This window comes from Athene cunicularia, assembly GCF_003259725.1.
Source record: "Athene cunicularia isolate RWA chromosome 22 unlocalized genomic scaffold, athCun1 chr22_part1, whole genome shotgun sequence".
Taxonomy (NCBI): Eukaryota; Metazoa; Chordata; class Aves; order Strigiformes; family Strigidae; genus Athene; species Athene cunicularia.
Genome location: NW_020799128.1, coordinates 276,522 through 289,162, shown reverse-complemented (window position 1 = coordinate 289,162; position 12,641 = coordinate 276,522). Strand labels below are relative to the sequence as shown.

Here is a 12,641-nt window from a genome sequence, read left to right as displayed (position 1 = left end):
CCAGTCCTGGGTAGCGATGGCGATGGTTCTGCACCCCCAGCCCTCAGGCAGTGCTGGCAGCAGCTTTCCAGTCTGCCCTGGAGGAGACACCACCGGGCTGCCTGACAGCCTGAGGTCCTCTGCTGCAGTCAGCAGCTGGGAAAGCTCCCACAAGCTCTTCTGCAAGCCGCAGGGGACTGACAGACTGCCTGTAGTCCCGAGAGCAGCTAGCTGAGAGGGTGCATCCCTTCTGTGTGCTGGAACACTGAGGGCAGAGCCGGATTAAACAGGGTACTTAAGCTTTTTATTTTCCAGTGAAGCCTGCAGGAGTTAGGACTCAATACTGAATCCAGCCTGCAAGGCCTATGAAAGCCAAGCTCTTGATGCATGTTATTTAACAGAAGTCCATCCCTCTTAGGCACAGCATGAAGTCAGCACATTTAAACACATGCTTAAAGTTAAACCCATTTACTGCTGTGGTAACAAGCATGCAAGCTACCCACCTCCCTCTCCCTATAAATCATCAGTGCATTAATTTGTCAGCCACAATACATGAGCACATTTATTAAATGCATCTAGTACTTCATTCATCACTCCCGAATGTCAGTTGTTGAAGATTTTGAGGGTCTGTGCACTTTGGGGTTGTTATTCCAGGTTACCTTTCTGGAATCGCTCATGTATGCTGCAGATGCCAGTGCAGTAAAGTGAGAAACTAGGAAATAAAATCTTAAACAAAAATAAGAAGACTGGAAAAAAACAAAACAAACCAAAACCAAAAAAATGCCCTTCTGGTGCATAGTAACGTTTGCTGGAACACCCTCAGAAATAAGCCAGAGCTCCACTGAAATGCCGATGAACTGATTTGTGTTTGTTTATGAACTGATTTACGTTTGTTTCTATGTTAGGAGCATTGAGGATATCTGAGATGAAATAGGGGACTTAAAATCATGGATTCTGTCTTAGCTTTGTCCTTCCACGTGATTGCATACATGCCTCCTGGGGCAAAATCTTAGGATCTTGGTCTTAGGCAGCAATCTTGGAGCAACCTGGTCTAGTGGAAGGTGTCCCTGTGCATGGCAGGGCGTGGGAACTTGATGATCTTTAAGGTCCCTTCCAACCCAAGCCAGTCTGTGGTTCTGTCATCTCAGTAGGCAAGAGCAAAAGAACTCAGGGGATGAGGGTTCTCCTGCGTGGCACGGCCATCACCGCAGCGCTCATCCCGGCTTGCTGACTGTCCAAGGAAAGTGCATGCACCCGGTTTATCCTAAGGTTTTTGTTAGAGAGGCTCTTCCCGGGGACTGCAGGCATGCCTTAGAGGAGCGTGTTCCTCCGTAGGCCAGCACCTCGCGGAACGTCTGTGGGTTCCAATAGCTGATGCTGTTCATGGGGTCAAGCTTTGTCAGCCCTCCCCTCTTCTCTGGAGGAGCACCTGCAGTCCAAGATGTGGGCCACGTTTCTGTCTTGTGACAAAAGGATTCTCACAGTCTCAGTCTGGCTTCTCACAGTCCATAACAATTCCCCAATAACTCCTGCGTGAAAGCACATATACCTGCACACACATATATACACATACAGACACATGCAAACACGCACACACACCCCTACTATGAGGAAAAGCTTCTAATGTGTCCTGGTTTGGATTTCTTGATATCTTTATATTTTACAGTCTCTGCCAGTGGTTGTTTTCCATTGTACTTCAACAGCCAGCAATACTTGTAGCATTTTCTTGGCCTTCTTGGACTCTGGCAGGGAGAAGGAGGCTTCAAGACACAGCTGCCTTGCTTTCTCTACCAGCTTATTTGTTTCAAAGTCTACACGGTAGAGTTTTAACATGTCAGATATGTAGCACGTTGAAAGGTCATTTAAAGAGCCTGCTCTTTTTCATTTCACTGTTTCTTGATACAATAGCAAGGCATTTCAGAACAGAGTCTCTGGGTATTGTCTGGGTCTTCAACGCTTGTCAGGAAGCAAGTTGCCAATGTCTTACACTTAGTGTTTGGCAGAAGTTTGGCTGAGTACCTGAGCTGTCCAGCTTCTCTCAGGTCTAATGGAATTTGAGGTTGTTGATCTCACTGGGGCTGCAAGCACCACAGTTTTATCTCAGTGTAAAGAGTCAGGATGAATCCCTATGGGACAGCAGTACTGATTTCAGATAAATCTGTATTTAGGGACTAGCCACACTTTGTCTCTATAGATATTCACTAGATTAGCGTTAAAATTTTCTTTTTTTGTCTTTAAAATGAAAGGGGTTTTTCGGTCTGGATTGATAGCCTTTATTCAGTAAGTGTTAAACACAGCTCATTGAATTATTCCATGGTTCAGTGTTTCCATGAACATTTGTATTGTTCTTCCAAATTTTGATTAAAAAAAAATAATGGAATGAAAACAGACGTTTTGAGTGCTTCAGCCCTTTTTAACCAGCTCTAAGACTGGGAGAAAGATTTCAAAATGTCAGCAAAACTTTTGCAAACTATTTTAAAAGGCATATTTTCCTTCTAGTTTATTACTCAGTTTGAGTAAGTGGCAGTTTCTATCTAAGCATAGTTCTAGCTGTGTAAAACCATAGATACTACACAGAATGATCACAAACTTCTGGCAGAAACTGACAAAATACAGATAACACAAACCAAAAGCAGAGTTCAGGCCACTTTAGATTATTATGTAGGATTTGTTGGGTATATACGCTTTGTCCTGCTCTGACCTGCTCGGGTTTCCTCAGAGCCTTGTTTTGCAGCAGTGGTAGCACAGTCAGAGTAGGGGAGGGGTAGGATTTTCAGTTCTTGATTAAGGGTCTCAGTTTGGCGCTTGGTAGCTATGGCTGAGCCCAGAAAATTCAGCTCATATTTGTCTGGAATATTTTGATGTTTGTTCAAATGTAAGAAATGGAATTAATGCAGCCAGCATTTTGGGGGTGTCAGAGGGGAAGTGTTCTGGTTCTGCTATCTGAAGGGCTTTTGTTCCTGCAGACTTGCCAGGCAACACTGGCTTCAGCAAGAGGCATTACCTGAGTGAGAAATGTAAGATTTGGCAAATCAAACCCTTCTATGTCCTCCGGACTGTTTTGCTGCTGTGATACACAGAATACCAGCTGGCCACATCAGCTGCCTTGCAGAGAAACAGATGTGTCAGGGTAACACAAATTGGTCTTTACAGGTTGCCTTGGAAAGGAAAAACCAAAGTAAAAATAAATTCTGTTTTTAAAAACAAACAAAAAAATTCCCAGAACAAAGCAGTTAGAAGGCTGCTTTAATTTGTTGCGTATTTTCGCAAATTGATTTTAGAATATTCTTAATGACAAAATGTTTGTTTCCATATTGGGGCAAAAGGGACAGACCACAATTAGACATAAAAAGCCTTATTTCTTTTACAATTTCATGGCAGCAGAGTCAGATCACATTTTCTAAAGCTGAATATCAGCAGGTTCCATTTTGTAGATGAGGGATGTGACTTTATGTTGTCAGTCTAGAGGACAGCACGAAAATACAGCACTGTCTTCTCCGGTGAGCTTTTATTTTGTGTTGGGGTCCAAGTTCCATTTCCAGAGATCTCTTGGGTGAATTCCTCTCCTGTGTGGACTACCTCTCTTTTATTTCCAAGTGTCAAAGATCAGGTTGTCTTGATCCAAATTCTCCAGAAATTCCTTCTACACCAGAAGAGAGTTTGGAAAATGCTCTCAACCCGATTGTTTTTTCCATTGCTCTTCCCATTATGGTACAATGGGAGACCATCTGGCTATTGAATTACAGGGACTTCAGCAGGCACCCAATTTTCCCATCCTACAGGTCAGTCTGCTCTAGAATGTGTCCTTAATCTGGCAACGTGATCTTGACACTTGGGTGGGGTTTTTTAAATGTCTGGCTCTTACATCAAGAACATCTCAGACAGGCTTAAGGCAGGACTGCCTGCTTTCTTATCTCAGAATAGGGTGATACTGGGGAGGAGCGCTACAGGGAAGCTGGCATGCCTCAGGAAGCCCAGAACATCTGGTTTGGGTTAAATCTAAGCAACAAGAAATAATGCACATTTGGTTTTGATTGGTCTGTGGAGTGGGCTTGTGCAGCAGCTTGCATTGTTAATCGATATCAGAGAATTGCAAATGCCTTTTTAAACGGGGGAAGTGTCCCGGTTAGAGAGGAAAGGCTTTTTTAGAGTTAATGGCTTCTGATGTGGAAAAAAAGGGTATATTGTTGTGATGGTGTGTATGTTCAAATTCCCTTGGAAAGCTTATGGCAGAACTACCCTGACTCAGCAGTGCTAAGAGCAGGATGACCTGAGTCGTGGGCCCACAGAGATCTCCCGTCAAGTTTTCTGTTTGGAGTAAACTTTAATTCTAACATTGCTGTCAAATTTATACTGCGAGAGGGGAAAGGAGTTGCAAAGAAAGGAGAATGCGAAGCATTGTTTGTTGAGCTCTTTTTAAAATCTTCTTTTCAGTCTTCACAATACTCTGAGGAATATTACTTTAATTTTGTTCTGATGCGAAATAAGTGTTTTACATAACTGTGAGGTTCAGAAAATTGAGACAAAACCTGCAGCTCTGGGGAGTGAACTAGAGGCCTCAGCCCCTTTGCCATGAGGTGGAGGGGGTATGTGTGCCACATTTGGATGTATGAGGAGGGAGGAAAACTGCATTTTGTCCGAAAAATAGATGAAGTATGGCAATGCCTTTGGGACCTGTACTTGCCTGGAAGCGGGCAAGGTACTGTGGAGAGGGGAGTTTTGTGGTCGTGGTGCTCACATACTCTCTGTGTTTCTCTTCCAGTCAGACGGGACCATCCTGGCTATTGCTTTGCTGATCCTCTTCCTCTTGCTGGCCTTGGTCCTTCTCTGGTGGTTCTGGCCTCTTTGCTGCACAGTGGTAAGTGACAGAAATCATGAACACAAAACAGCAATTCAGTGTTGCCTGAATGTAAGAAACGAGTGGGAAGGAGGCAAAGTTTTCCAGGAAAAAGAGCAGAGCACTGGTCACTGAACACGATAGTGCTTCTTCCATTGCTGGCACTGTTACGTGCTTCTGTGTCATCTGCCTGACTTTGGATTACACCCATGAAATGTTGCTAACACACAGACCTCGTCAGAAGCCTTTTAGTCTCATTCATTGATCACAAAATGGAAATGGTTTGCAGGAACATATTATTTGCTGTGTCCTTTTCGGAAGGAATGGCTTTTCTGGATTTTCTAATTGCTGTGTCAGCGTCCCAGTGCTGGAGGGCTCCTGTAGGAGGGCAGGTATGCTGAGCCAAGGCTGCAGTCCTTGTTCTGCCTCAGGTACATGGAAAAGATTTCTAAGTGTGCCAATTTTTGCAAGATTAACTTTTTTTTTTTCCTGGCTCACCATGTCTGAAGAGCACTTTGAGATATCCAAAGGATGGTTTCAGTGGAAGTATGACAGTGATTTACTGAGCAATATCTTTCCTCCATGTTTTTTCACAAAATATTCTGTGGCTTAAAAAGCACAGCCACAGAGATGTTAATGAAAAAAGGCAGACAGAAATCAGGAGAAAAGAGCAGAGAAGGAAGAGTTCAAGGGAGGCAAGAAGGAAATCACAGGACTTGAGAAAAGCTTTTCTCTCACATGTGACCCTGCTGTTTGTCTGCAAGGACCTGTCATACCCCTGTACATCTCTGCTGATCATCCCCTGGGGCTGCCGTTTACAATGAAGATCCGGGCAAAGGCAGATTATGGTGGGACAAACCACACAGCGAAGCTCCGTTCTTACTTTGGGTCTTGTGTGTGCAAATATAGAACAAGAATTAGGGATGTACAAGTGTCAGCGGATTGGAGTTTAGTTTTGGTGATTGGCTGTGTGTAATGTTTCAGATGCTTCCTTTAACACTGCCCAAACTGGCTTCAGTTTCTGGGCCACTGTCATTATTCCTGATTTTAAATCACTTACCCAGTGTTGTAAATTTGCACCATGTTGTACTAAATCTGTGATCTGGTGCTGAGAGCTTTGGAGCCACAAACTGCAGGAGCAGTCACATTTGAGGATGAGTCTTTGTGTTGAGACGTATTTCTTTATCCAGAACAAGGATGGAAATCTCACAGGAAAAATCTTAGTTGTCTACTTCTGTTTCTGGCTGGAAATGCTAGGGGGTAAAATGCTTCTTTTCACAGTAGTTTGGCACCTCTGAAAACCAGAAGGGGAAAAAAAATTATTTGGACTTTTCAGAACAATAAAAATTAAAAAAAAATCTGTTCTAAAAATGGACAAAGGGTTAGCAGTGTGGTAGGTTGCTCCGAGTTATGTGTCTAAACTAGATGGCATGTCCCCAGAGAAGCTGGGCCAACGTCTTTGTTGGCGCATCTGCATAGAAGTCGATGAAGATGTGCCCTCTACAGACGTTTACACTGAGATTTGGTGGAGAACTGAGGTGATAGAGAGGAAAGGCTCAAAGGGATGCTGCCGTTTTAAGGTTCTGTTACAGGAGAAGGATGAAGCTGATAGGGAAAGGGCAGAGCAGGAGGACGTGGAGTAAAGGCAGTATGGAGCTCTGCCCTGAGAGGGTAGTATGGGACTGCTCCAGTGGAATGATGGGGGATAGTGGTCATGTAACAGCCTTCCTGAGGTGTGAGGGATACAGTCCAGATAAGCAAGGCGGGTGCAGCAGAGATAGGGAGTCTCTTGTCCACATGAAGCTTTCTCAGCTTAATATTTTCCAGATTTAAATGCTATACTTTAAAAATTTGTTGTAGATAAAAGCTTTTCCTCAACCTCTCTCCTTCTTTACCTCCCACATTCCCTCTTAGCAAGGTCTCCAAGTGGGGACTATTGCACTGATATTTTCCAAATGTAAGTCAAACACATCCCTCTGCTTGCTGGAAAGATTTTAATTCAAGAGCCTGTTTGAAATCTCTTCCCTCTCTCTGGGCTGGCAGTCCGATATGTTTGGCAGTAGATCAGCAGCTGAGATGCCTCCCTGTGTATTGCTTACCCAAAGATTCTGTAAAATTAAAGATAAATCCACAGAGGAGTGCCCAGCCTGTTTGGTTTAGGGGAGGGGGAAAGGAAGCAGAGCAGTGCTTATTTACTAGTTTGGTAATGGCACATTAAGGAATGCAGTGTTGTCAGAAGCACAGAGTGAATTAAGGGCAGAGGAACTGGCTTGCACAACAGACAAGAGAGGCAGGCAAGCAACAACCTCTAATAATCAGACCGCAGACCCAGAGACACTGCTGTGGCTTCAAGCCCAGGGACGTTTCAGAGATAATTGTGTATGTGTCCGGGGAAGAAAGAAAAAACACAACAAACTTTTTTCTTACCAAGTATAAGTTTGAGTGACAAGCACATTTATAAACCCTGAAATTCCTCCTGGCATGCTTTTTAATTAAATAGGAATCGTTATTATCCAGCAGTTCTTCAGGAAAGACACCAAGCCAGCTTCATCCCTGGAGTAAATGGACTGAAGTCAAGAGACTTGCTCTGGAGATTTATCTGGAACCCAGTATCTCCCTGGCATGCACCCATAAAGAAATGCTGTTTCCAAGTGTATTCAAGTTTATTGGTCTCAAAAGTATTCTGGGATGAAGTCTGGAATTTACCACTCAGTTTACAGTAGATGCAATTGTTGCTTAGTGGATCAGAATAATAATTAGGTCTTTGCTGTGCCTGATACCACCGCAGGCAAAATTTCCCTTGATGTCTGTGGGGGAATATCACAAAAGCATGGGAGCAGGTGGTAACCTTTCAGAAGGTTTCAGGGATGTTTATTCAACAGAAAGCAAAGGAAAATAATTCTGCTAAGCTGACAACCCCAATACTGTGCACATTAGAGGAATGATGGCAGATACAGAGACATCTGTAACAGGATGGCCCCACTTTTCCTGAGCAGAGCATATCTGCAAAATAGCAGATGCCAGATCCTGGCCTCGTTGATGTTAGTGAGCGTTTTGCTGTTGTCTTCCCATTCCTCCTCTTTCCTGGACACGGCGTAAGCCGAAGGAGTCCAAGCAGTAACTCCTGAAGGAGACCAAGTGGTCCCAGGCTGGCAGAAAGCCGTGGCCTCTCGAGCTCTGCACCCTCCACGACCGACACAGCCGCCCAGGCAGAGCTGTGGCACATGCAGCCGCCCCGGTGCCAGGGTGGGCAGCAGCAGTGAGCACACCTGTGGGAGGTGCACCCAGGGATGGAGCTCCTCTGCTCAGCGACAGAGCTCTGGGAGGAGACAGGTAGGTTGAGGAGAACTGGGGAGTGTGAGAGAGGGATGGACTACTGGAATCCCAGCCTGCCTTCGCCGGGGCAGGCCCAGCAGGCAGGCGGGACATGCATAACATGGAGGATTCCCAGTTCCCGATCCTCTCTCCACCTGGCTGAACACTTGAGGAGCAAGGGGCAATGGTGACAAATTCCTGCCTGGAGCAGCAGGCACATCTCCTCCGACTGACCCACCTTCCCAGGTGCCCTCGAGTAACACGTATGAGGCTCTGCAAGGTTCTGGTGGACCCGAACAATAACGAGGACAATGGCTCTTCTAGTGTGGGGGTGTCGCCGAGGTTAGGTCAGCCTATGCCCTGTGTCAAAACTGCTTCCATAAAGAAAAACAAGATGGGTCACTTCTTAGAGAAGCCTGTTGCAAAGAAGAAAAAGGATCTTTGCATAGGAGTTAGCAGGGGTCATTGAAAGAGCTTTAAACTAGATTTGAAGGGGGAAAGGGATAAAACCAGGCTCACTAGAGCTAAGCCTGGGGACAGCATGCCAGTGTTTGAGGGTTCTTCAGTCTGCCATCTCGGAGGAGGTAGGGGATGGAGCTCCATACGGCAGCAAGGGTTATTGATATGTTAGAAACCACAGAAGCACCTGAGAGTGGTCATGTAGGAATTGGGACTTGTCCGCCCTAAAAGGTGGTGGGATCAATAGCCCAACTGAGGTGTGTCTACACCGATGCACACAGCATGGGCAACAGACAGGAGGAGCTGGAAGCCATTGTGCAGCAGGAAAACTATGGTGGAGTTGCTGTCACCAAAATGTGGTGGGATGACTCACACAGTGGAGTGCTGCAATGGATGGCTATAAACTCCTCAGAAGGGACAGGCAAGGAAGGAGAGCTGGTGGGACAGTCCTCTATGTTAGGGAGTGTTCTGACTGTCTAGAGCTTAATGATGGTGATGATGGGGTTGTTTATGGGTAAGCGTCAGGGGAAAGGCCAGTTGTCTGCTGGAAATACAATACAGCAGAGAGGAAACCATCTAGGAGGTTCCTAGAGTGTGTGGAAGAGAACTTGTGACACAACTGGTAAGGGAAGCAGCTAGGGAAGGCAGCCCGCTGGAGCTGATGTTTGTGAACAGAGAAGGTCTTGTGGGTGATGTGACGGTTGGAAGCCATCTTGGTCAGAGTGATCATGAAATGACAGTGGGTTTGACTCTCAGAGAAGTAAGGGGAGGGGTCAGCACAACTGCTACCTTGGAGTTGCAGAGGGCAGACTTTGACCTGTTGAGGGGCCTGGCTGACAGAGTCCCTTGGGAGCCAATCCTGAAGGGCAGAGGGGTCCAGGAAGGCTGGACACTCTTCAAGAAGGAAATCTTAATGTCCCAGGAGAAGGCCATCCCCATGTACCAAAAGATGAGCGAGCGGGGAAGAAGACTGGCCTGGTTGACCAAAGAGCTTTGGCTGGAACTCAGAAGAAGAATAGAGTTTATGACCTTTGGAAGAAGGGGCAGGCAACTCAGAAGGCCTACAAGGATGTCATGAGGTTATGCAGGGAGAAAATGAGAAAGGCCAAACCCCAACAAAAAATGATTCTATAATAATGTAATAATGTATATTAGCAACAAAATGAGAGCTGAAGATGACTCCGTCCTTTATTTAGGTGCCCAAGGGTGAAATTGTTCCGGGTAAGAGGCCAACATTAGGCTTAGGTTTAATATTGATGCAAACCAAATAGATATAGATGTAAGCCAAAGAGATAATAATCCTCCAAAACTATCTTAAGGAAGGTTTTGCAGACACGTTGTTGGATTGGCTGGGAAATGGAGCTGATTAAAGTGTTTGGGATGTATGATGAAGGCATAATTAATGCAATAGCTGGAAGGCTTCTCTGTGCTGGGACGGTTTCCCTGTGCCAGTATGCAGCACCACACTGAGCAAGCGTCTCGCACAGACACTTAAAATTGGCAGGCTGAGTGAGCTGTGTTTGGGCTGTGCTTTGCACCTCAACGGGATCTTCGTGAAAGATGAGCTCTAGCATAGCTGGAGTGGTGGCTACAATCAGCCTGCCTGAGCCTTGGGCTGAACCTTAGCTAGGGCAGTCCGGGGGCTAAAATGTGGAGGATGTGAGTGGAAATATCTCCCTGGTGCAGCTGAGACTGAGACTCAAGGCATTTCCCCACATGCTCGTACGTCACGTCTCCTTATGGTTTTACAGGGTAGACACGAGTCTTTGCCTCCCTTATGCATCCATACAGCATGGCCCGAGAGGGGAGGGCATGAGAAGCTGGTCTGTGATAATTGCCCACTTAAAATCTGTACACCATCTTAGTCATTTTTATACTGCAGCTTTTTTAAACACAGGGATGTGGCTGGCATATAAATGAGGTGTTGGTATTTAAGCATCTAACACCAGTTTTAACTTTAAAGCTGTTTTCTGGAAGGAAGCATGGAAGAACCCAGCAATTTGTTTGGCTCTCAGTCTGTACTGCAGCTGACCAGGAGTTTTGGAAACAAAAAGCTGGATGGAGAAAATACAGAAAATATATATTAAAACCACATGAAAATAATAGCTAAACTGGAGGAAGAGGAGGGGAGGAAATGCATAGACTCTATAGCAACCTGAAGAACCATAAAATTACATGGTGCATGTTGGCTTGATGAAGATTACTTTCAAGGGTCCACGTATTCAGATTCCCACCCATTCCCATGTGCACGAGGCACATTTTTTTCTGCAGTTATGCTGATTTTGGGACCAGGGAGCACAGGATCATGAATAATCTGAAACATTCTTGAGACAAACTGAGAGCAAGAGACACAAATGTGCAGGTAAAAATTGCTCGTGGACCCCACAGTCTCTGCCTGCAGTTCAGATCTGAGCCATTGAGGCTAGCCCTCACTTAGCGCAAGGTGGTAGTTTCTCTGAATTTATTGGAGCTTAATGTGGTGTGTAACATTCAAGCCCTGAATCCGTGGATGCTGCCAGGAATGAGGGTCTCCGTTTATAGCACAGGCGATCCAAAGCATTAGGAGGTAGTGCTGTTATTGTAGGTTTACAGTAGCGTAAATAACAGAACCAGACTTTACAATTGCCATGCACAAAGGGCAGCAGGAGGATAAAGACAGTCTTGTCAATCATCCAGAGTACCCACAGCAGTTCACTGCTCCTCTCAGCCCCCTGTCAGTCAGATCAGAATGGTTTAGATATGGATAGAAGGGTCTATAACTGCTCATCTTTAAACAGACCAGAATTAAGTCTGAAAATAGCACGGCAGAGGCATGTTGCCTGGGCTAATACCCTCAGCTCTGCAACAGCCCAGGTAGAGAAGTGGGCTAGTAGAACAGGGTGTGTGCCAGGCACTGAACTAGGGTGCTTTGACCTGCTGCTGTGATGTGTCATTATCAGAAAGTTAAAACCAAGTTCTCCAAAGTGTCCATCAGTTCTGGGGTGTCCAAACTGGGAGATCTTCATGGATCCTTTCTGGAAAGTGCTAAGCACTGCCCTCTGAAAGTCAGGAAGGTGGCCATTTGTCTTTACATGATATGCCTAGCCTTCAGATTCCCAAACCATTTCCTTGCTAATGCATCTCATTAAGGCCAGACCCAAAGGCCAATTATATTAATCTCGATGAGGTTCAGCACCCTTTGTTCCAGACCACAACAGATACCTAACACAAAGGAGGCACTGTTGTTCTTTGCCCCAGTCCTGCATGGGAAGTAATTAACTTAATAAAAATTACTTCCTTCTTTATCTTTTTCCCTGGCCACCTCTCACCTCTTCCAAAGAAAGTTGGCTCCGCCCAGCTAAGGAGAAGTAGATCTTTAGGACATAGTCTTGCTCAACCTGAAATTTCCCTAGCAATCACTGCGTGAGAGCAAGGGCTTCTGCATACAGCTGACAGTAGCGAAGATGTTTTTCTTTAGTCCAGAAAATTAATTTCACTTATATAGTCTTCCAGAGAAAGTGGGTCAGACGTGTGGAGCAAACCCCACTGATTCTGGCCTGTATAAGTGAAATAGCCTAGGAAAAGGACTGACCTTTGCTGATGCTACGTTTTTTTCATACATTCCTTGGAGGACTGCCTGTCAGCCCCATTCAGTTGCACACTAACAGGGTTAATTAAATGCAGGGGGTTTTTTTTCCTCCATGACATCACGTCATTCATAAGGGGATGATTTTGACATGTGCTACGATCTGTATTGAATGTGGTTTCTGCACGTCAGCTTGAAGTCCAAGGTGTGCAAGAGCCTTGTCTTCTCGTTTTAATGAGTTGAAATTGAGGTTCCTGGTCTGCTTCCAGGTTAACTTAAAAGGATGGGTTAGCTTTCCTGTTGGACTTCATTTACCTCTTACTGCTGTGTCTAGGAAGAAGAATGTATTGTATTGCAGACGTGGAAATAGGGACAGGCTCCTGCTTGTGTTAGAAACTTTGAAGTGTAGACCAAATCTGCAAGGATTTAATGGGTACTTAGAAGACATGGCAGATATGAACCAAATAAAAAGGAAATGTTCCTTTA

At 45.2% G+C, this 12,641-nt stretch overlaps 1 protein-coding gene across 1 annotated transcript in view; it reads left to right on the top strand.

Annotated features, from left to right (window-relative positions):
• ANTXR1 (ANTXR cell adhesion molecule 1) overlaps window positions 1-12,641 on the top strand; it is a 105,397-nt gene that overhangs the window by 50,142 nt on the left and 42,614 nt on the right. The window contains exon 13 of the mRNA XM_026863116.1: window positions 4,742-4,837. Coding sequence (XP_026718917.1) covers window positions 4,742-4,837 — 96 coding nt within the window. The remainder of the gene's footprint in view (window positions 1-4,741; window positions 4,838-12,641) is intronic.